Genomic DNA, 24,919 nt, shown 5'->3' on the forward strand with positions numbered 1-24,919 from the left:
TATATTCTCAGACTACCTTTATTTAAATATTTGCCTTTTCTCTACTCAACAGACATTTCCTGAAGAGAAACCCATCCACAGACCTGACTTCAAATACCTCTGCTACTTCTGATTCCATTGGCAGCAGGAAGTGGGTGTCAGATGAGTGTCTTCCTCGAGAAAGAGCTCAAAGCTGTTCTGGAACAAACTTCTCAGGAAAAAGTCCGTCCTGCCAGAGTAGGTTTAACTCCTCTGAAAACATCGGACAAACATCTGGTGAGGAGCCGCAAGCTCTGACCTGTCGGGAACGGCCTGAAAGAAAACCTCTGCTGCCCAACCGAGATCTGTCTTTTAAAAACCGATCAGATCAAAACTCAACTGTTACTTTGAAGTCACCACTTGGAACTGCAGTGCAGCCAGTCAGCAAAGAAAATATACACAGACCCGCAACGGACAAACCTAGTTCTGAAATTGTCTCTTGTATGACTGGGAGAACTCCATCCCACACACCTAACAGTGGACAAGAAACCATCAGGAAATCTCTCTCTGGTTCTGTGGGGCCCCGTTTAAAAACGGCTCTGTCCAAAGTGTTCAGGAAACCACCATTGGGTGCGAGTGGAGGACGAGGCCTCAAACCTTTTGGGAGGATAGCGAGCAAATTTCACTGGAGACAAAAAAGAGATGGGATCCTAAAGGACGGCAACATGAGCCGAAGCCAATGTGTCATCAAAGCAGCTGTCTCATGTGAGGAGCTTGACCAGAGGAGTCGTTTTGAAGGTTTCAGACAGAGGCGATGGCACAGCGCTGAGGCCCTGATGAAACAGACGTGCAGATGGGTTGAAAGGCAGCAGGGACTGATCGGATGGGATGAAGAGCAAGAAGAAAGGGATGAAGGAACGTCAGACTGTGAGAGCATTTTCTCTCTTGATTCGCTGTCCTCTGCTTATGTGACCGCTCTAGCAGAGCAGCTGAGACAAGAAGAAGCAGCTCAGAGTGGAGCAGAAAGTGAAGAATCTCAGATGTCTGAAGACTCCTTGGCTCTGGTGAGCAGTGGGAAAAATCTTGCAATGGAGAGACTTAGCCGAACAGTGGCAACAACTTACTCTCTGGTCACAGATTCTCCTGTTTTACCCATGTGGCACAATGATCAGAAACAACAGGTAATCCCAGTGGAGGCTTCCCCAAGATCAAGACCTAAAGGTGAGATTGGTTCAACAGAGAATCCTCCATTTAAAAACCCATTAGTTTCAGATTCCAGAGGCAAAGACACAACGCAAAAACTGACTGATGACTATGGTAACATGGAGACCACTTTGACCGGCAGCTCGCGCTCACTAAGCAGCTACAGCGCGAGGGAGCCTGACAACTTGCTTGTGCTCACTGACGCCTGGTCCTCCACTGATGCAGGAGACAGTCCCAGGATTGAAAAGGATTCCCTGCCTTCACAAAGAAGAATGATGTTCAGACACGTGGACAGCAGCAGCAGCAGCAGCAGATCCAGTCTGACCAGTATGATTCTGTCAGACTCTCAGAGTGGATACAGAAGCTGCAGCTCAACATCCACCAGCGTGGATGGTGTAAATGTAACAGTCCAGGAACGCACACTCATGGTTTCAGGGGAGTCTCCGATTCTCACTGCAACAGAAGAGCGATCAGGGTCACAGGCTGAAAATGTGGAAAAGGCTGTTATAGATACTCCAGCATCCGTACCCACCTCAGATCAGACCACTTCTGTCTCACACACTGAGATTCCCCACACTGCACAAGCATCAAACTTGCATCAGGTGTTTACAGATGCACCTACTGTGGTAGCTGGTGATGTCACTATGTCTTCTGACAGTGAAATGAGCCTCTCATGTTGTCAATCAGAAATGTATTCCTCGACAAATCCTACTAGCCAAGGCCAAGACCTGAACACGGTGTCTGAAAAGTTTGAAGATGTGCAGCAGGATGAGCCTGAGAATACCAAAGATTTTTCGCTGTCGAGGGATGAAACCAAAGGATCTGAGCAGCATGTTGCTCTTCAACAGGAGCTTGTTAAATCCACTTGTAAAAATTCCAGGAAGAGAAACAAAGAGCAACAGGATGCTTTTATTGGCAGCATGAAAATTCCAAAAAGGAGCAACAGCAGTGATTTGGTGACATTCTGCTCGACACCAGTTGGCAGCCAAGAAGATATTTTGCTCGATGACAATAACAACACTAATGACTCTAAAGGGGAGCAATCTGCAGTTGAAACTGGCGGCCATGAATTTGATTCGGCTTGTAATGAAGGAAGAGACAAAATGGCTTCATCTTCAGTTTCTGTGCCGATGAAGAGGGAAGTTGGACATGTCTTTGAAGACTCTAAATGTGGGCCTACAAGCAGTGACAGAAGTCCCCAGAGTGGTTTCTCTGTGGGAGACAGAAAGGTAGTTGAAAACGGAAGTAGAATAGAGGAAGTAGTTGCAGAAACAAAAGGGGGAGACACACCTATTGATAACCGTAGAAAACACTTAGAAAACAGAAAGCATGGATTGAAGTCAGATGCTATTTGTAGTGCCATTGACCTGAGAATCTCAGAAATGGTTAAAGAGAGAGTGAGATTGTCATTGATTGGTAGTGATGGTGACAGAACGAGCAGGACTCAAAGCCCGAGTGCATCATCTGTAACTAATTGTGGTGATGAACATGCATCGACGGAAAAACAGGTCAGAGTCGAACAGAAGGATCAGATGAAAGTGACAAACCTCAGTGGACGTGTATCAGTGGAAACTACACGTGACCTGGACAGAAATGAGCACCTGGCATCAAGTATGTCAGCTGAATTGAGAGAGAGCAGTGAGAGCTTCATGCTTGAATGCACTAAAGTGACACTAAAGATCAGCCAAGCTCATAACTTTCCTGACGGGACTTTAAATAAGCCAATAAACAAGGAGGCCTCTCCCAAATGCAGCGACATCCAATCAAATCTGACACTTAACAGGCACGAAGAGTCTGAGCCGCCAGGAAAGAATATTTCGTCAATCAATGATTCTCCTACAGCAAAGAAATATATTGATTTTCACGGAAATACTATTCAGAAAAATGCTCTATCTGAAGAAGTAAATGATGTAGGTCAACAAAAAGTAACAAGTGACGTGTACTTGAAGAGAGTGGACATAAAGACTTGCTCCGATGTCCCTTCTGGTGATCCAGATAACCCACAACTTCAACAAATACACAATAAAACACAGTCAATGATTAGTAATGCATGCGGATCTGTACATGTGAAAGCTGTCAGTTTGGAATGTGCATCTAATGTTGGAGATAAAAGTCATTATTCATACAAACAAAGCTCACCAAAGGCGATTGACAAGTCTCACTTGTACAGTCCCGACAGATCTGGAGCTACAACATTTTCTGATGGAGGACGTGTCCTCTTCATGTCACCTGATCCAAACAGCGACCAGAATACACCTGTTGATGAGAACGCCACGATAAAAGGGATTGCGGTTTCTCCTGGCCAGGATGAAAATGTTGAAGCGGATAACACAACAGGAGGTAAACTGTCTGTCGCATCACAGGATCAGTTTATCTGTGCAGATAATTTGGCTCAGGCTTGTGAGAGCAAAATGACTCACAACAAGAACCACAATTTATCAAACTCACAGAGCAAATGTGACAAATACACTGAAGTCGACAGTAAAGGAATCCATGTGATGAAAAAGGATGAAGGAACATTTACAAATTGGTCCGAAGCAAAGGTTCCAGAGATCTCGGCAGAGTTAAAACATGAAAAATGTTGTTGTGGTTCAATACAGCCTCCCCTCAAAAGACCACAGGGAAATATTGTCAAAAATACAAATGGCTCTGGATCTCTCGTGTCCAGAGAAGGTGATGTAAACACATCCTGTGTTACACATGGTTACTCTGCTCTTATGTCCAAAAAGACCAAGAGGTTCCGAAGGTCTAAGATCCAGACTCATCCGACCTCTTCCTCTGAGTCCTCGCTGAAGTCGTCAGATGAGGATGAGGAGGATGATAAAACCACCAGAGCGCATCACAACCGACTCCCATCTAAATGGGTCAAGCTTGCCACACAGAGTAATGGTAAACAAGAAGTTAAACAGCCCAGAAGCAACAATGCAGATTCTTCTATGTCATTATTAGTAAGCAAAACTATAATTCAATCTTGTTCTGCTGGAACTCGAGGTAAAAGTGAGGTTAAACTTAATAGAGACTTTAGCCAAAAAAGACAATCATTACCTCCTCAAGCAATGTCACAACCGACAAACGCAGAAAAGATCTTTCCAAGTGCAAAGACACTGACGCCCCAGGACTCCGCTATGCATTTTGCCTCAAGTGACATCAACCCTTTTGTTCACCAGTGGCAAGATGGCGACTCAAACCAGCACTGCTATAAGAACCCGTCGTTCGGGAGCGCCGCCGACCTGTCCTGCAAATCTCCTCTTTTGAACAGTGGAGAAATACGTATAACAAGATGCTGCAGTGTGGACAACGGTTTGAACGGACAGAACTCTCCTTTCAATTCTCACCTCAGCACGTACGCCACCAACAAGGGGCTTTCCAGTACGCTTAGCAGCATAGAAGACTATAAGGAGCATGCAAACAAAACGTCTCAGCGTGCCCCTGGTCAACAGATTGATGTTAACAGTCATTTAGCCAATCTGACAGTGAGTGGCAGTTTGTCAAGCAACGGTACTCCTGGTGGTTTTGGCACCAACTCCAGTCATGTGGATGAAATCATGTACGTTTACTCATCTGAGCAAGAATCCCAGCAAAACAAAACACAGGCCCAAAGGACGAGGACGTGCGAACATGGCACTCAAACAGAGCGTGGGCTTCAAACAGTAAATTTGATGAAAAGCAGCAGTAGTGGTCCAATGAGGAAAGATCGTCACAGACGGAGCAACACTGATGTACCTACAACACGAAAAACCCAGACAGACATTAAAGAATCTCCTACGTGGGTCAGCATGGAGAGCATGTCGGCTCACCTCTCCAAGTTGATCGACAGCACCTCAGATCTGCTGGGAGACGTCCAGGAAATGAGGACAGGTGAAGTGTCCAGGTCCACTCCGAGGAGGAGCATCAACTTGTCGAACCTTAGCAGCTCGTGTGGTGAGTCTGTCGACTGCACTACGAGAGACTGCTCAACTCAAACAGCTGTAGATGTTGGGATCCAGACAGAAAAGATTTTCACACCAGCAGAGAAGCAAGTCACCATCCGTCAAACGCCCAGTGAAAAGTCTAAACCTCATGAGATCAACGTGATAGTGAAAGTGATCGGATCTGAGGCTGTGAGTGTGTCTCAAGACAAGGATGTGCACTGCGTGGTGAAAACAAAAGCTAACACGGACGAGAAGATGCAGAGCATGCCTGACCTGAGGTTTAACGCCTCTGCTGCATCGCACTCGGACAGCGGCGGTCTTAAAACGCCTCCTGCGAAGATTGCAGCTGAAAGACGCGTAAGATCGGCTTCTTCTCGAGTCTCAAAGCAAAGCAAGTCTGAGGCTCTGTGCCATAGAAGTGTTGCAACCTCTGAAAACACCCAAGGATCAACAAGAAACCAACAAAATCACAGTTCATCTGTGAGAAATGATGCGTCTCCTTGTTCAAAGAAACCTGCCGTGTATAAAGACCGTGCATCATCTCCCATTCTGACTGTGGGAGCAAGATTACGTTTGAAGCAGAGAGGAAAACAAACAACAATGTGTCCTTCGAAACATGTGGGCGGAAAAACAAGCCATGCTTTTGAGGAAGACAGCCTCAATGTGCCTTCTAGCAAACAGTCGGCCTGCACATCTGTCTCAGACAATGTGCAAATGTCCACACCTGATTGTGATGTTTCATCGAGTCAGTCAGAGTCCGTGTGGCTTGAGAAGGGAAGTGAAATGAGCTGCTCAGCGCCTGAAGGATCAGATAAATGCTCTGCAAGCCTCAGTTCATCACTGGACACGTATGTAAAGACCTGTAAAGACAAGGATGACACACATGCAAGCTCAAAAAGACAGATGACGTCTCCTCAGCCAAGGACATCTAAAAAAGGTCAAACTTTGCATCTCATCAGTCCCATATTAACACAAACTGAGCACAAACAGCAGGAGACATCAAGACATGGAAAACCATCAGGCTACACAAGATCTGCCGTTGACTCTGTGGATTTCTGCATCGATTCCTGCAACTCATCACCAGTCACCAACGGGACTGTTCAACTCCAAGAGGATGACACGGTGTCACTGGCTCCCAGCGAGTGCAACACAGATATCCTCGTGAGCATTAAACCTGTCAGCAGCGTGTCCGCTCGTCAAGACCACCACATGGACCCAGAAAACCTGCCCATGCACAACAAGTTCAACAACTGGTCGGGCATCAACCAGCAACAATCCAAGCACCCTAACAAGTTGAACACATCCCTCAGCAACGCCCACGACAGGAGCAGGAACGGTCCCGAATGGAGTGAGATGGAAAGTTTCGGTTCAAACGTGGAGTCTGTGGAACAGAGCGACAGACGGGCAAGAGAGATAGAGAGGCTGCGACAGGAGAGAGAGCAGGTGATGGCAACGGTCAACCTGAGCATGAACACCACACCTCTAACCGTGGAGCTGACGGAGGCCAAGCTGCATTATGGGCTGGGAGAAACGGACACGCTGTTGAAGATGCTCTCCCCGAGGTGCAAAGATGAGCTGGAACCACGAACCTCTGCTCCGACTAAACAGCAGCTGTACAATCGGTAAATATGCACACGATCCAAATCCCACACTTTGATGTAAGTGAAATGAGGGCTGTGGATTGATGATTCTGATTTTATCCAATAACTTAGGAATAAAAAAATTAAAAAAACTTATTTATACAACATAACACACGTTGAAAAATGCCCTGTTTCACAATGTTAAGATTTAAATCTTTACAATCCTTCCCTTCAGACATCGGAGGAGTATTGAGGGTTTGAGGCAGGAGAGGGAGGAGCGGCTCCAGACTTACCGGAGAGCTCGTAGTCTGAGTCCCAGCAAACATCCTCGCTCCTCTCCTCAAGAGGCAGCTTCATCCTCCAAAGTTCCTGCTGCCATGCCCCGTAAAGAGTACCTGCAACAGCTCCGCCAAGAGGACACAGAGAGCACCAGGTAAGACACTGGCTCTTCCAAAAAATAACAAAGCAGAATAGTCACCTGAGTCTTAGGTTTAATTCAATATAATGTTAACTGAATTTTCTGCTGTATTCATAATATGACAGAATACCAAATCCTCCAAGAGGAGAGGGCCAGTGTCCGTCTGACATTGAGCAGCTGTTGCGTGACTACGGCCGAGCCCGAGAAGAAGCCAGGACAGAGATTGCGAAGGCACGAGAACGACTGCGAGAGAGGACTGAGCAGGAGAAGAGGAGGCTGCAGCAGCAGGCCTTGTCTCAAGAAGCAAAGGTCAGTTTATTTCTCATAATGTATAATTATATGTATATATTATAAGTAGTTATAGTTTAGACCAGTGTCAGAAAGTTTTTGCTATTTAATTTCTAATTATAAAGAAAGTTAACTCATGACATTGCAAATAATTTCCCTGGTATCTCCATCTGTGTCTCGGGCAGGATGACCTGAGGCATCGGACGAAAATCAGTAACAGCACCTTGTGCACCGGATCGAGTCTGAGTCTTTCCTCTGGACCCACATCAGGATACAACAGTGGCAACACTGTTCAGCTACAGCACAGCAACAGACCAGTTCTGAGTGGACAGGTCAGTACACTGATGCGACATCAGATGATACACATGAAAAACAGGAGACGTAAGAACGTGCAGCTGAAGAATAGAAAAATAAAACTCTTCTCTTTTTAAATTGAGAATAACAGGACAACTGTGTCAACGTTACTATTTCTGTTCAGACAACAGGGTTTCAGGATGAAGGGCTGAAGGTCAGGACGCGTCCTCCTACATGTGGTCCCCCGAGTGTGAAGACACAGAGAGTCTGGCTGTCTGCCCAGGGTAAGAACTGAACATTCATTCACTAAAGCCAAATAAACGTGGGCAGAACAAGCTTCTAAAGAATCCTCAAATTATCAAATACAGAGAATGAATGGAACAGTTTTAGAATTAGAGATGTAATCCAGAAGCTTATATTATTCCAGATAAACCTGCTGTACGTACTCTAACATCCATGTGTCTCATTAGATGTCCGCCATGAGCCTTCTATCACTTCCTTCGATCCTCTGATGACCTCATCTCCGTCACCCACCACTTGTGCGCGTCAACGCACCGCCTCCTTTGGCTCCTCCTCTTCTATCTCCACGACCTATCAGGACATCACGTCCATTCTCCTTCGGCAAGCTCTGGCTGAGGTAAAACCGACTAGAGCTGAAAGATCCAACTTTCATCCAAGTCATTTAACATTGCCTTCATCCATTGTTCATCATAATGACTCAAATAATCATCTAAAACATTTTATTTGGTTTATTATTAATGTTGTGTTTCTCCACAGGTGCGATTAGCTTCAGCCAGAGACTTGTCCAACCTGGTGATGGGCAAGGCCACAGCAGACTGGAGGTGAATTTAGTCCTCTTGTCTAAAACGTATAGATCCATCAGTCCTTTATATTGACAGACAAAGGGACGTCTTTACTTCCATTCCAAAGTGTCAATGTTAACTTTGTGTTTGTTAAGGTACCAAGGAGAAGAACGAGGAATCCAGGCCTACTATAAACCCTCCTCCAGTCCGTCTGTCCATGGGTTCCTGGGGGCTGTGGAGCTGGACAGACCTGTGGACAGAGTGTGGAAGGTAATCTGCCAACTGTCCAAGAGCCACATGTACAATCAGTCAGTTCGTTCTGTCTGGACGCGACCACTAGATGACAGCACTCAGCTGGGTGAGTTAACATCTCTGCTTCATCTATACCAGTGCAGTGATACTTAAGTTTAATTTAGATTTTTTATGTTAAAAACACTCGAACCTCTGGATATGAAGTTCATTTTTATCTATGAAATAATCACAATTACAATATTTGATCACATTTTCTCGATTAAACATATTTTATATATGTTTTTTTTTTATTGAAGACATTAAATTTAATCTAATCATCAGTGGAATTATTAGTTTATGAGATTTACTATTTTACTATTTAAGTAGAAAGGTGAGCTGCAAAAATTTTTGCAAGAACACACGCACGTTGAAATATTTATATTTTTGTCTTTGCTGCAGAAGTGTTTACATTTTATGGAGCCTGCAAATGTATTCACTTCACATTATGCATCCACAGCCCGTAGATATCTTCAGTACAATACAGAGACTCATTCATCACTGACAAGTATATTCTATTACCATGACTCTATATTCACACCTGCGGTATGACGCATTTCATATCTTTGCTGGGACTCGTGCTTGGTCTCCACGGCTCAGTTCAAATCTTTTTAGACTTTCACCAAAGTTTGTTTTGTCTATTTGTTTGTTTCCATACAGATTTATTATAGTAGTTCATCATATCATGTTATGAAGACGTCATTTTCCGTATATTTTGTAGTGAGAGGGTTTAATATTCTGTTCCATCACCTCACCCCTTTGTATTTAATTTTTTTAATGTTTTTAATAACCCTTTTTTTGACGAGTCTTGCATTTTTTTATTCTCTGTCTCTGTAGTTTACATACTAACAGATCCGTCCATGTGCCACCTGAGCCAGCCGCGGGACTTCTGCTGCATCAGCACGGAGTCCAAACAGGTAAGCACAGCTGCAGAGTCGTCCGACCGTTACTGCTGATTACTGCAAGTCGCTCTTTTGTCAGGTCCAGTGAGCATAACACAAAACCAGGCCTTAGTTTGCCTGAGAAAATACATTTTCTCATTTACATGCATTGAAACAGGAATCTAACAGTGCTGCCTTTTGAAATTAGGACCAAATAGTGCAGCGTCTGTTTGTGTCAAGCTGCTGCACAAAGAGCTGTTCACCTGTTTATTCAAAGTTTGGTGAAGCTCGACTCGTTACACAGAACCCCAAACTTCAGAATCGGTATTCGTAAACATGCTGTTGTCATGATCAACATTTCGGAGTCGCAGCCACTGCTGCTACAGGGTCAGCTGTGTATTCAAAGTGCATCGACAATGAACGTATTGCGTGTCCATATTGCACTGAAGTCGACCCTAAACAATACACATGCCAAGTGTGAAGCTGATAGAATGAACGAGGAATGGGAGCCGCTGACAAACAGACAGAGATTTCTGGAATTATTAGATAGCAGATTTAACAACAAACACTGTGGCTTGAAGTTTTTCATCACAAAATGCAGAACATGATATTGAGATTTAGTGCTAATGCTCACGTAAACAACACCGAGCATAAATGACACCGACCCAGAGGCAGTGGTTGTGGAAGAAACCGTGTCAGCTGTTGGTTATCAGTTGGATGTGAGTGCACAGTTGCCTCTTGCCTGATCAAAAAGCTGAGCTGCCTGTTTTATTGATGACTTCTTTCTCTCTCTCCCTCTCTCTCTTTCTCTCTCTCTGCCTCAGGGTGGCCTGCGTGTGCTTGCAATGCAGTCGGTGTTCGAGCAGTCTCTGCCTCGACCCAGCGTGGATGCTGTTCGGGGGGAGATGATGCCCAGTTGCTGGGTCCTTCAGCCAATTAGACGCAGTGGAAAGGAATTCACCAGAGTCATCTCCCTGCTGCAGGTGAGACGCTGGTGCTGTCAGCTAATCAGCTGGCTGAAGTTCATGTATGTGTTGTGCTTAATAAAACACCAGAGCATTTGAAGTGCCTGCAAAAGCACGAACTGTTTGATCATGGACAATAAAAGGAATCCTCTAAAGGACAAAGGTGGATGATGTGAAGAGCAACATCAGTGGACTGAACCTCTGTCCGACCCACACGAGAGATATGAAAGTGTTTTAAATCCACCTGTCAGTACCTGGTCATTTCATTCAGAATCTGATGATAGATTCTTGCGTTGTCATTAGTTCAGACATTCATTTATATTAATTGTAAAACTTGAGTGCCCAGCTCGATCATTGCAGGCTGCCGGCCAACACCAACTCTGCTTTAACTTTACGGTTCGTTGGCAGGAAGCTTGATCTTAGGGAAATTGGCTGGAAGGTGATTTAATGTAGATTTAATGTTTTCTTTTATTTTTATTACTGAGTTGACTTTTTTTGTTGAAGCAGCTAAACGTCACACAGATCAGCAACTGCTCTGAGAAGAATTTAGTTTGCCCCATGTCCCATCCACTAACAAGGAGGAGGTGGGGGTCTATACTTTATACATCCACTAGGGGGCGATCAAGACGCTTTGGTCTCACTTTTGGGCGACTGTACTGCATGTGAATAATCTTTGTCTTTGTCGTATTATTTCATTACTTAATCTTCATCACCCCCTTCAGGTCGACCTGGGAACTCCATCCTTCCCTCCCCGACTTTTGAACACCGTTGCCAGGCGACAGGCGGCCGTCATCGCCGATCTCGACGTTTTCCTCTCCTCGTAAATCCGGCGGACGCATGGAGGCGCAGCAGCAGTGAGCACTTAGCCTGAGCTCTCTCCAGCACGGAGTTAGTCTGTGTTTTGGAATTTGCACCTGAAATGTATTTACTTGACTTTTAGTTTTTTCATGAGCACTGTTCTATGTTGACTCCCAGTTACAAGTTGAAGCAGCTTTTTTTTTTTATATGAAGTTAATTTTTTTATAAGATATTGAAACTGTATTTTTCTATTTGTACAAAAAAATCCTAATCCTATTCTACCAAAGAGTGAAGTGTTAAGGGAATGATTTGACATTGGCACATTCACTGTGTTGCATTTAGGTTTCGACGGATTCATCGAATCATTCATTTGATGAAATAGTTTGATAATTCTGTTATAACCAGATAAACGCCGGCTATTTAGATTATTTCAGTGTCTGTTAGCTGCAAGTGTAATTTTATTCCTATGTTGTAGACGTGGCGCCGCATCCAGGTATTCTCAAGTCAAGGTCAATACCACATTAGAGTTAATGGTTAGTTGGTGTCTGTCAGTAAGATTCGTGTTTATCTACGATCAATAGATGCAGCCAGGTTTGTAGTTACATGTGACTTCAGAGGGCAGCATCACTTTGCACCAGATCAGTTTATGCAGATGCTTTATTTTAACTTGTCGGTATTGTGGGTAGAAGATATTTTCCACATTGAGGCACATTTTTTATGTTTTAATTATCTTTTTATATGAAAAACAAAACCCAACACCTGAATTCTCCTGACATCGACTTATGAAGGAAATATTTGCAAATATTGTTCAGCCCTGATTTTGTTTGGAACTTCAAATGCCCTTCAGATATATTGAGTATGTGAGGGACTTTAAAAAAAGTTTTTAGGGAAGAAGAAATTGTGACAGAAAAAAGAGATTTCATGGTTGGTAAAGGTGCAGCGGTTTGTGTTTCATTATCTTTATGCACATTAGTGGAGCACAGCAGAAGTCCCACTAAGATTTAAAGGAAGGTTTAATTTCAGGTACATGATTTGTACCAATTATAAATTCATTTTGATGCAAGAAAGTAAAAATCTTTTTTGTACATTCCCTGATCTATGTGTGGGATAAAATATTGAAGGAATACGAAGGATTATTTATTTAGTCTTAGACTGTTATTATCTGAATGAGCACTGCAACCTTTAACCACTTAGCAGCTCCTTTTATATATAGATATATATATAAATATAAAATCTGATGTTAAAACAGTTCTGTAGCAAAAACAGTGAGAGGACGAGTCAGGATTTAACAAGTCTGATCGACATTCAACCCAGTGACACAGATTCAAGTGTAGACGAACATGTGACCCTCCTGTTTCTTATCCGTTCTTTATGGTACCACAAATCTGCATAAGCTGAGTTTTAAGGGCTTTTTTGTTTTCTCTCTCCTGTTCTCAGAAGCGTGTTGTATTTATTTCCATCCTCCTGCCTGCAGTTTGAAATACTATTGAATGTGTTTTTATAGTTGTCGTTTGTGAGCAGAGCTGCTCGCACAGAGCAGTTGATGCATTTATCAATGTGACGCACTTTTTTTTTGTTGTGCGGCGTTAAAAACTATGCAGAAGCCGATCGAAAGCAGGACTGCTCTCAGTCAAAGCTGCTGGATCCAGACATGAAGCCATATTATTTACACTAGCTGAAGGGTCGCGACTGTTTCGCCTCAAGTTTGTGACTGAAGACGTTCCCGCGGCAACCAAAGAAAAAACAAAAATACAGATGAAGAGCGAAGGAAGAATGACTTTTTTTTTGTACTGATTTCTTCTGTTTGTATTTTAAAAAGTGCTCATTGGTTGTTATTTATGTTTTGACATTGTGTGGTAAATGTATTTTATTATAAACACTCTGCTTTTTGTTGCTAATAAGTTGTTTTCTGCCCTGAGTGCTTGGACGTTTTTTTTTCAATGAATACAACATATTTTCAAGTGAATCGTTATTTCTCCCCATTTTGGAACTGATCATCTGTTCATGTGAAGACGTGTAATCAGATCAGAAGTGTTAAATGTTGAGTTTTATACTTTAATTGCTTTTAGATTTTTTCTTCTTACTTGTAGAATATTATTTTAATATTCGTCACAGTAAATTTTGGGGGGTTTTTGGTCATCACTTACTTTTTCTAGTGGTCTACACTTCCACCTGATTCAGACTTTCTTACAGTTTGAACTAAAGTCTTTCCATGAACTGAGTCAATGTAGAGCTTCAGACTTAAAAATGTGAAATTTAATTTGTTTCAAATTCAGATTTTACTTGAGAGACACTTGTGTTTTAATGACACCGGTGAAGTGATGTGCTCTGTTCGGTCTCATTCAAAATCCGTGACACCTGTTTTTTAAAAAACCTAGTTTAAAAAGTGACATTTTCAACAACAATACTTTCCAACTGTTGACAACTGAATCCTTTAAATGCCCCTGCATCTCATCTCCTGCAGTTGTTGGCTCCATGTTTAATGCTGATGACTTCTAAACATGGCAAAGTATTAAAGTTGCGTGTTAGAGTTGTGTGTCTGACATCCTCTCCTCCTGCAGCCTGCATGTCAGTGACAGGCTGCAGTGGAGAGCTGACATTTCTGAAAGGCCCTGAATGGGAGGGTGGGTGTTATGTGTGCGATTAGAGGCTGGGTGGAGTGTGTGTCTGCATGTGTGTCTGCATGTGTGTGTGTGCGCTCCTCTGCCATTTAGAGTCACCAGCTCTAGCCAGGAATGTGCGTCCCCTTGCGCGCACACATGCACTGGATGCGCCCACGTTATTTTTAACCGCGCAGGGTGGGTCAGTCGGGAATGAGCGTGGAGCGCACGGCGGCTCCAGCCTTCAGCCCCTCGCCCCCGCGCTGTGGAGACCTCGGCCCCGCTCTCACCCGGACCCGGTGCGCTTCCATGGGATTATAATTGGTTTGTTGGCAGGGAGCGGCCTCAACACAAACACTGCGGGACACAGGACGACATCCAGAAGCGAGTAAGTGCAAAGTGAAACAGCTAATGCGCCGTTGTGGAATGAAAAGCATTGAGTTTTGGCCAAAGTATCTGCGGCTACTGGAAGATGCTCGAACCTCTTGTTCAGTTTGTTTGTGTAGTTGAGTTTCAAGTTTCCTCAGAGCCACCTGTTGGAGCAGGCGGCCATGTTCCTGACGTCGATGGAAACAAACACTTGGATTGATTCCTGTTTCAATCACGTTTTACAAAAATGAGCAGTTGAGTTTAAACGAAGCGACAGTTTTGGAGAATTCCAGACTTATCGCTGTTATCTGTGCCGCAGAGAGGCCCGAGGCTGCAGCTGCGCACAATGACGCCACTGCGCGTTTGGTGCGTGCCAGAAGTGCGCATTCCAAAAGTCTGTGAGAAACTAACGGTGAAGAAAGTTTCCAAAAAAGTATTTAACCAAACTATTTACAATCAAACATAAAAGTAATGAAAATCAAAAAGTGCCTCATGTGATAATTAGACTATTATAATATATTATATAGTTTATTGCTGCAGATCCCTTCATGCGTTCCTTCTAATGCTTCTACTTTATTATTTTTATTGGGGGTGAATGTGAATCTAAGTCTCACCATTTTCTTCAGGCTACTTTTAGCAAGTTTAATGTATAAAGATAACGCTTCATCACATCTTGTAATGAGAAATATTCAACTGTTAATGTGCTAGAAAGTAAAGCTGTCAGAATAAATGTGGAGTAAAAAGCAAAGAGAGTCTTCAAAGTGGCAAACATGAATATCCTGCTTTAAGTATTAAACTCGGATAAATGGTCCATGTAAGAGTTCAGACTTTTATAAAGCTTCAAATTATCACTGATGCCTTCATGTGGTAGTTTTCATTGCTGCTTGTATATTTTCTGTTTTTGCTGCTGAAGGTGAAACTAATTTTGGGGAGTTTAACATAAAGTTTGTTCCATACATGTGAGTAAAAAGTAAATATAGCCTATACATAATATAGTAAGTATTAATAAGGTTATATTTCTATTTCCCCATGAACGTGAGAGTAAAGTAGAGTAAAAGTAACTAAGTACAACACCTGAGTATATGTACTACGTTACATTCCAACACAGATATTAACCCCCCCCCCTTGTTGGCTTGAGGAAAACTTGGAAATGAAAAGTTCCCAACACAAAACAGACGTTCCTCTTTATTCCCCTTAAAAGGACAAGTGTGTGTGTGTGTGGGTGTGTGTGTGTGTGTGTGTGTGTGTGTGTGTGTGTGTGTGTGTGTGTGTGTGTGTGTATGTGTATGTGTGTGTGTGTGTGTGTGTGTGGTCGTGTCTGGATGAGAGCAGTGTAAACACACTCCAGGAATAGTTTACTATCGATTCTTTATAACTGCTCCCCACATCAGATACAACAGAGGATGTTTCTCCACAGTGTTGACGATCATCAGTGTTTTTAAAACTAAATGAGGATTTCTAGTTAGTCTGGTGTTGAATTGTCCTGGTTAAGGAGAAGAAGTCGGTGGTCACTCAGTCTAGTAACCAGCCTCCTCCTCTTCCTCCTCCTCCTCCTCTCCTCCTCTCCTCCTCTCAACATTGATCTCCTGTGTTTATGTCTCAGATTTATTCTCTGCCCGACCACAGGCCTTCCTCTCCTCAGTCCAGTTGCTGGTTTTGCTGCCACACACACACACACACACACACACTCACACTGACTACACTCATCTCTTATTTCATCCATCTGACTGTGCTGCTCACCATAATGTGTTCACTGTGATGCAGCTAATGTGTTGCTCTGCAGAAAGTGCTCTATGCAGGCATCAACACACCTTCAGCTGGGAGCATGGTTTCCAGGTAGAGGCGGTTCTAGGATTTGAAGGGGCCACAGTTTATACGGGGGGGGGCAATTTAATGTCCAACATCCAGGTTCAATTCCTGCTTCAGTACTTCGATCCGCCCCATGTTTCCAGGGTTATTATTCATCTCGGGTGTTGATTTGTTTCTTACATTTCACATATTTCTTCATCACATAGTTTTGCAGTAACAACAAAGCATCTATTAAATCCACAAGCAGGAAAGGTCACCATCGAAGTTCTTTTCAATTATAATAAACAATGAGTTGTGTTTTTACTTTTAGAGAATTTCCTCTCAGCAAACTTTAAGTAAAAATTTCATTAACACCTTTTTTTTTAAACATTCAAAGGAAATTAACTGCGTCCAAAGTAAAACCCCCTCGAGGCATCGCTGTAATTTCCAGCAGAAAGAAACGTAATGTGGTTTATAAAGCGACGTGTGGAGAAAACCCAGAGGCCGTTTCCATCAGCCGCCATTTCACAACTCCTGAGAAATGATCCGGTGCAGCTATAAAAATATTTGTATTTACTGAAGCATGTGCTGACGACTTCAGACTGCAGGTGATGGAAAGAGACGCAAGCGGTGTCAAAAAGTAGATTTGTCTCATCACTGGAGGTAATATATCATCAGGCATCACCATGGTAACAATAATGGCTTATAATGAAAGTACATCAATTGTGTTAAATTAACTTTGCCAAACAATTTTTTATCCATCAGTCAAGTACAACACCACCAGAGAATTAATCTGCAACAGTTTTCATGAGTAATTCATTGTTTCAGTAATTTATGTGTGTTATCGTTGTTCCCATGAGACCTGTGGGTTCGAAAAAAATTAAAAACTTTGACTTTTTTCTTTTTGGTTTTTTCGCCTCGTTCGGTCCACGTTGCATCTTTGATTTAACGTGTGAACATCTTATGAATGGATAATATAAGACTTCAATGATTTAACTCCTAAAACATCCTCATTGTTCATCGTCTTGACTTTTCATCTAGCGCCACCATCAGGTCAAGTGGTGGCTCTTATCAAATAATAAGTCAATCAACGATGACCCCGTCATCCTCGGCTAATGTTTAGTGCTAATTAGTGAAGTGCATCGTAACTAACTTGGTCATTAGCTGCAGACAGCTTCCTCTGGAGTGCCCCCTGGTGGCTGGTGGCAATATAGATTGTATTTAGAAAAAAAAACTTATGTGCAGTATTATATAGAAATGCAGTATTTTTTGTTTTAATATATAGAAAGTGGAGCTGCGTCGACCATATTTATGCACAGTCTCAGATATGAGCAGGTTTTAAATAATCGAAACATGAGATAATAGTGAAAATAGTGTGTACATGAGAACAGTGTAGTTTCTGCAGCCTTTTGTTTCCGAGGTCTGAATCAGTGAAGTGTTCACTAACAGCTCAACGAGGATTTTTGATCAGAAACAGCTCTCAGCTACAATCATGCCCCCCCCCCCCCCCCCCCCCGACCCCCTCGATCAGAGCTTTACACCAGTGACAGCTTCTTGTTTGGAGTTTAGTCCTGGCTGTCGTGACACGGAGCCGTCAGGGTGACCTGCTGTGAGTTCTGCCTCTCGGTCAAGGACACCACGAGAGGATACTTCTCCATTGACAGACTCACAGTTGCTGTGGCAGGCGGGCGAAACCCGTGACCTCTGTGTCACAGGACTGTCTGTAAGCAGGAGGCCTGTCTTTATACACAGTATAGCTTCAAACGGAGTAAATGTCTCAGCTCAAGCTCTTAAACTGCTGAAGTTTGTGTTTGGCAGCTAAGTCGGGCCGTCAGTCCTCGGACACGATTAGTGTCTCACAGCCGACAGTCCGTGGATACGGGTTTTGTGCGCTGTAAGAGTGTGTTGTGCTGTGGCTCTGTTGGGGTTGTGTGTGTGTGAGGTGATAAGGGGATCCCCGGTGGTGGGTGGAGCGTCGCTGCTCCGATAACAGACGTCTGCAGAGGACTGATACTGCGCAGGAGGAGGAGGGACACCTGTAGGACACCGTCACTGTGGGCCTCCTCTCTGAATGCACCGGCAGCACAGCCTCTGGGTTTTTTCTACTTGCACGTGTTTTCTTTCTTGGCAGTGCGTCTGCTCTCTCTGCCTCTGTAGTTTTCTGTCGGCATGTCATTATCAGAAAAGTCGGTTGAGACAGCTTTTAAACTTGGTGCATTATCATGCTGGAAGTATCCACACAACAATACTCAGACAGGCTGTGGCATTCAAACCATCATTTGCTGGTAATAAGGAGAGTGCCAAGAAAATGTCCCACCAGCACCAGGCTGGACTGCACAAGGCAGGTTGGGTCCATGGATTCCTGCTCCTGACGCCAAATTCTGACTCTACCATCTGCAGCCTGAGCAGAAATCCAGATTCATGCGTTTTTCAGTTTTCAACTGAACAATAACAGCCTCAGATTTCTGTTGTTGGCCGACAGGAGTTAAACCCGACGTGGTTTCCTGCTGATCTGTGCCCGGAGATGATTTCCACCTCGTCACAGTTGTACAGAGTAATTATCAGAGTCACCGTGACCCCAACCAGTCTGGTCCTTCTCCTGTGACCCCTCTCAAAAGACGAGGCGTTTCCGTCCGCACAGCTGCTGCTCACTGGACGGTTTACGTTGTTGGCACCATTCTGAGGAATGAGCTGTTCCACAAATCACATGTTTTCCTGTTCTTAATGTGTAAATAAGCAGCTGTACACATGTTCCTGATAATGCTTTTTCAACCCTAATATTTTTATTTTCCAGTACAATTTTGAAAACATATTTTAAAACAAGATATTTCTGTTCTTTTTAGTAAAATATCCGATTGCTTCCGATTTAATGTTGTAGCAGTTTGCAGAAGCTGTAATTCTACCTATTTTAAATTTTACTTTACTTATTTTAAAACTTTACATCCCCAATACAGGTTTTTAAAAACCGACTTTGTAAAATAAATAAAGAAGTATGTATTTATATTTGTTTACAAGAATAAACTTGCCTTAGTTATAATACTTGGGTAACGTATCTCTATGTAACCCAGAGTTGTAATAGATCACTTATGTAACTCACAAACACACAGTTGGAACTACGTGAGCTGCATCATTCAAACGAAGGCGCGTTCTTCACGTTGTGCAGCACAGAGGGGGTTGCCCTCCCCTGTGGGACACGATAAGAGAGCTATGCTGCACCCAGATAGAGCTATCAGAGCGGCTACCCTTCAACCCGCCATTCCACGCAAAGAATACACAGACACACTGCAAAGTGACGCACACAAAATGGAGACTGTGAGGTGCACGGGAGCCTGTGATCGGTGAGACCTCTGTTTAAAAATATACCTGAGACACAGGATCACAGAGATTTGAGACGAACTCAGTTCCTCCACACTGAGACTGACGGATTCAAACCTTTGTAGCTGAGATGATGCTGCCTCCAATCAGCATCATGTTCCTGCTCTGTAGCTGCAAGTGTTTTCATCATCCATCAATCAGCCGATCATTTCCAAGACGAGTCCATCGTGCTTTATGATAAACTTCAGATAAAGTTATCCGATGTCTTCTTCTTTTGAAACCTCATGAAGACGAGTTATTGACTGAGGCGATGAATAAAATATCAAATTGATTGATTCACAAATTAATTGTTGCATTTCTTCCCGACAGAATCTTGAGGAATCCAGATTTACACAATACAAATGACACCGCGTTCAACGATGTGTAGGAATTTAAGTTAAAAAGCTCTCAGCGGCATTTCAGCCTCCGTTTATCTTTTCTGTCACATGTGTATATTTATATAACTTTATACTAGAGGCTGTAAACACTTCCTGTTTAGATTCTTAGAATTACATAGGATCCTTTTCTGTCATCCAGAATCCAGAGTCTAAAAATACGTAGTAATAATGTGTGTGTGTGTGTGATGGAGGTTTCAAATTTCCTCATCACCTTTTGAATTTTAATGTGAACACAGAGAAACTTTCCTCCTTCAGCAGATGAATGTGAAAATAATCATCAGTCGAGTAATAATAATCATAACCATCATACTGACTCCTCTGCTGTCTGTCCTCCTGTGTTTCAGACGACCTCCGGTGTCCGACGTCCATCCTGACATTTCTTCCCCTCCCCACATTTCCCTCATCACCCAGAGCACCTGAGGACGCCGGCCGCCGTCCCCCCACCCGCTCGCCACGCTGGCTACCGCCATGACCTCCACCACGGACTTTGACAACGCTGAGATCACGCAGCAGTACAGCCACATCAACACCCGCTTTGACCTCTGCGATGAGGAACTAGACAATGACAACAGCTCGGCCCGGCTGTTCGAGCGCTCACGCATCAAGGCCCTCGCAGGTGAGTGGCTGCATAGCAATCAGGCCGAGTCCCGTCCGCTGTGAGACATGTTTTGGAGACTGTTTCGTTTTAAGAGCATGGGGGGGGGGGCAGAAATGAAAAGGGTGTCTGTTTAGATTTCACAAGGTTGAACAGGTTTGAGTAAAACTGTGACCTTCACTAAAAACCAGTCAAACAAAATGACAGAATCACATCCCGAGCAATTTCCCCTCAAGCCTCCCGGCTCGAGCCCTGCAGGTGTTGTCCTGTTTGTGTGTGTGTGTGTGTGTGTGTGTGTGTGTGTGTGTGTGTGTGTGTGTGTGTGTCTGAGCTCATGTTCCTCGTTGTGTAACACATTCCCGGCAGCTGAGCCCCGACACCGCTCCACACCCTCTGCAAGTAACCGGGATCACTTGCACATTCCCAGAGTGTCCCCAGTCTGAGCGATCTGGACAGCTGCCGTCTCATAGCACACATCTCTGGCATTTCTGGTTGAGCTGGTGAGCTGTGTGCCACCTGTGGGCCGCCCGCCCGGCGTTTTAAAATAGCAGAGTTTCTGTGGCGGAAGGAGGCGTGAGAGAGAAAAGGGGAGTTGAGGGTCACACGATGCAGAGGTCAGCCACAAGGTGGAAAATCAGTGCTCTGTTGAAAAGAACCCAAATCAATGAAAACATTTTGGGAAATTTAACAAATCTTGTCCTAAGTGTTGTTGCCATTTAGTTACTTTGCCTTGAAAGTACTTAAAATTGTACATATAACATATTTATATCACATTATTATTATTCATTATTCGTTTTTTGCTATGTGATAATTATTTACTCTCATTTACGCTCTGATTTTGGTCTCCACCTCCAAAAAAACACGTGCAACATCTCTACTTAGTTTCTTAAAACTGATACTTTGTGGTGGGATGTAACAAAGTACATTTACTTCATTACATCTCTCTGTACTCTATTTTCAAGTCTTTTCACTTTCACTCCTCTACACAAATATCTGTACTTGCATGATCCCATGTGATTTTTGAAAATAATCAGTAACGACAGGAGAACTGGTCACTGATCCAATCAGAGCGGGAAGGTGTCATTAGACTCCGCCTCCTGCAGCAGCGTCACTCACTGATGAAAGAGAAACACCTGAAAAGATCGAGACTCGGACGTAATTATGCAGCGGCACTAGAGAGATAAGGTTACACTCTACAAACTCTACTTTATTTCAAACCAAGTACTTACTTTTGCTCAAGTGGACAAGTTAACGTGGTACTTTTACTTTTACTTCCTCCACCACTCCTGATGCCTGACTGGGACCAGCTGCATCATCCTTCCTTTACAGTTATTTGCTTGTTTTGACCCGGACCCTCTGGTCATTATCACGCAGGTGCACATGGCGACCTTCATAACCGCCGCACCACTACTTCTCAAACCCATCTCTGACTTCAACTCTCGGTAACATTGCTAAGTTCTCATTTTCATGCATGCGTTTGCTTCGGGCTGAGCAGTTCTCCTCCTTCAAAGTCTTTTCCCTCCAGATCTGCTCAGTCATTTGAAATCCTTGATGCGAGCGAGGAGGTGTCTGACAAGCGAGAGACAGTGATGGAGAACAAATGTAGGTCATAAATAGTCCTTAAAAACCAGGATACAGTGACTCACAATCAAGACGCGTCTGCTCGAATGTGTCGTTCAGTGCCAGCTTCCTGCGCTCGGAGCCACCGAGGGTTTAAAAACCAAAAACTACAGGATGACACGTGGGCGGCCAAACTGTCTAAATCATGTCCAGACCCCTTGTTGGTCCGAACTCTCACCACTTTTCCTGCTGTGTCCTTCTGCCTCTTTAAGTGATGAAGACTTGTGTGTGTGTGGGTGTTGGTGATATTGTGTTAGAGTGCTGCTGCTTCTGCTCTGATGTTTCTGTAATGCAATCAGTGTTTCCAGTTAGTGGGAGAGAGAGAGAGAGAGAGAGGGAGGAGATGAGAGGAGCTCTGAATGACACCCGCTGCTTATTTACAGCTTGTGAACTCACAAACACGAATCCAGCCTTCAAAACACACACGCACACACGCACAGACACACACACACGCACGCACGCATAGACACGCACTTAATTAACATCCAGTCATCTCCACTGCTACTTATATAAGACTTTTAAAAAGGCACATTCCCAGGAGGTAGGCAGTTTTACGTTGGCACAGGAAATCACAACTGTGCCCGTCGTGTGCTTCAAATGCACTGATGTCATAACTGTGTGGGAGCGGGGGGGCGGGTCCTGTGAGCAGGTGGACGTATTGAAATATATTGTATGCATGGATGGAGCCGGATAAACCACTCTGAACTGAACCAGAGCCCCTCGTGCCGCCTGAGAGCGGAGGCACAGCATCATCACGGCAGCAGTGAGGAGAGAGTTAGAAAGAAAGAGGACTAGGAGGGAGGGAGGGAGGGAGGAGTGAGCACGAGAGGGATCTGGAAAGGAGGACAGAGAGCCAAAGAGACGGAGAAGAGGAGAGACGTGGAGAGCCGAGGTCCTCTGCCGGCTCCAGGCTGCGTGTTGTTGTTGTTGTTCGGGGGTCAGGATGAGCAGCCCGTGCCTGCTGCGCACCGCCCCTGTGAGCCAACCCCGGCTCCGAGAGGTCAAGATCAGCCTGAAGGCCGGCAGCCGGGACACCACAGCCCCCCGCAGCAGCAGCACTGGAGGGACCAAGGAGGCTTCCAGCCGGACCCATGCCCCGGCAGAGAGGGAGGCCCCTGTGCGGGTGGGCGTGAGCAGCAGCCGGAGCAGGAGCACCCCGCCGGTCCACCGGGCCCAGAGCAAGAAGACGGCGAGGGGAGGCAGCAGCAGGCAGCAGGAGCCGGAGCACCACCCAGAGAGGAACGGCACCCTGCTGCATGTCCCGCTCGCTGTGGCACCCGTGGGACTCTCCCCCTTCCCCTCATCCTCCTCTTCTTCCTCCTCATGCACCCCGAGACGTCAGCGGGCCTCTCGCTCTCACCCTCACCCTCACCCTCCCCCCGCCCCCATCCTCTCCTCCTCCTCCTCCTCATCCTCCTCGGCCAAGAGTATGAAGAGAGCGCGCTGGCTGAGTTTCAGCACCTCCAACATCTGCTTCAACTCCATCCTGGAAGGACGCTTCAGGCAGTTGCAAGGTACAGGGTCCTGGTGGCAGAACTCTGTGTGTGTGTGTGTGTGTGTGTGTGTTCACAGATGAGAAACACTTTCCAATCACGCTCCTGTCTTCCCCAACTTGTTCTTTGTGTTTAGGCCCGGACAGGACAGCTGGGAGGTTGGGCTGTGATGTGTGAGGTTACTCATCCCTGTTGTGAGAACTGGAAAAAGGCAGCAGCAGTAAATATGTCCCATCCTCCATAGCTGTGGCCCTCTCTATTAAACATATCGAGCACATTCAGCGAGCGTCGCTCTGCCCCAATTGTTCACTGACTTGACCTTGAATAATTCATGGGAGAACTCCTTAAAAGGTTGTGATGTTTTCCCTCCACAGACATTCATCCCCACCTTGTGCCGCGAGCTAATTCTCTAAAACAGAAAACATATCCATCATTGAACTCATCACCTTTTCTCCAGGTGGCCCTCGCTCTTGCCAAAACTTCTCTGCAGGAGAAAGAAAGTGTGTTTTCTCATCCGTTTGTTTCCCTGAATGAATTTCTGTGACGCCCCCTGTCTGCGTTGTTAGGGTTAATAAGAGAGAGGTTTGCCGTCACGGCAGATTTTTGTTAGCTTGCACTATGCTTTCCAACTCCCTGATGACAGGAGTGCATTAGCGAGAGGAGGAAAATGGAGGAGACGATGCAGGAACAGAGAGAGAGAGAGAGAGAGAGAGAGAGAGGGAGAGTGAAACATGCTTCTTTTTTCTCCCCTGCCCTTGCTGGATTTCAAGTATCGACTGATTCTGAAGACTGCAGACACAACTGATACGTGCAGCGGCAAACTTTTGAAGCTCTCGCCAAATTGGAGCGGAGTTCGGAGCCAAGCGTATTGATCCACCAATTGCATATCCTCAAATTTTTATTTAGCTTTTTATTTACCCACAGTCAGGGAGATCTGGGTAAAGTTGCGTGAGGATGAAGTCAGGCAGAGCAACAATCAACAGAAAAACACAAGTGATGGATTGAGAGCGAGAGAGGAAACGATCAGTGTTTTGCACTCATTGATTTCGAGTATCCGTTAATGTCTTTCTTGGAAGTTGACACGCTCATTGGTGTTTCTGTTTCTGCTGCACTTCTTGCAGAAAAGTCCACGTGTGTGTTGTTGTGACACAGTTGACCTTTGACCTCTTAGCATCCTCCATGTCTGCACATCTTCCCCTTCCATGTTTTTCTTCCTCCTTCATAAACAGTGATGTTCAAGCACATGCATCTGTAGTCTCATCTGTTTTGCTCTTTATAAACCATAAACGTTGAAAACTCACACGTGCACTGACGT

The 24,919-nt window shown here is 44.5% G+C and overlaps 2 protein-coding genes across 5 annotated transcripts in view; both read left to right on the forward strand.

Moving 5' to 3' along the window:
* stard9 (StAR-related lipid transfer (START) domain containing 9) overlaps positions 1–13,353 on the forward strand; it is a 37,163-nt gene extending 23,810 nt beyond the window's left edge. For all 3 annotated transcript variants that reach the window (XM_020098124.2, XM_020098125.2, XM_069536202.1), the window contains 11 exons: positions 53–6,694; positions 6,888–7,085; positions 7,196–7,379; positions 7,544–7,690; positions 7,837–7,936; positions 8,123–8,289; positions 8,430–8,494; positions 8,611–8,813; positions 9,581–9,660; positions 10,449–10,607; positions 11,312–13,353. In XM_020098124.2, coding sequence (XP_019953683.2) covers positions 53–6,694; positions 6,888–7,085; positions 7,196–7,379; positions 7,544–7,690; positions 7,837–7,936; positions 8,123–8,289; positions 8,430–8,494; positions 8,611–8,813; positions 9,581–9,660; positions 10,449–10,607; positions 11,312–11,413 — 8,047 coding nt within the window. In that variant the 3' untranslated portion in view covers positions 11,414–13,353. The remainder of the gene's footprint in view (positions 1–52; positions 6,695–6,887; positions 7,086–7,195; positions 7,380–7,543; positions 7,691–7,836; positions 7,937–8,122; positions 8,290–8,429; positions 8,495–8,610; positions 8,814–9,580; positions 9,661–10,448; positions 10,608–11,311) is intronic.
* Positions 13,354–14,040: 687 nt separating this feature from the next.
* sptb (spectrin, beta, erythrocytic) overlaps positions 14,041–24,919 on the forward strand; it is a 36,607-nt gene continuing 25,728 nt past the window's right edge. The window contains exons 1-2 of one of the 2 annotated variants that reach the window (XM_069536204.1): positions 14,041–14,375; positions 20,241–20,512. In XM_069536204.1, the coding sequence (XP_069392305.1) occupies positions 20,365–20,512 (148 nt within the window). In that variant the 5' untranslated portion in view covers positions 14,041–14,375; positions 20,241–20,364. Of the gene's footprint in view, positions 14,376–20,240; positions 20,513–22,972; positions 23,626–24,919 lie in introns of those variants that run through there. The other variant, XM_069536203.1, reaches the window with a different exon arrangement.

This window comes from Paralichthys olivaceus, chromosome 12 (assembly GCF_024713975.1).
Source record: "Paralichthys olivaceus isolate ysfri-2021 chromosome 12, ASM2471397v2, whole genome shotgun sequence".
NCBI lineage: Eukaryota > Metazoa > Chordata > Actinopteri > Pleuronectiformes > Paralichthyidae > Paralichthys > Paralichthys olivaceus.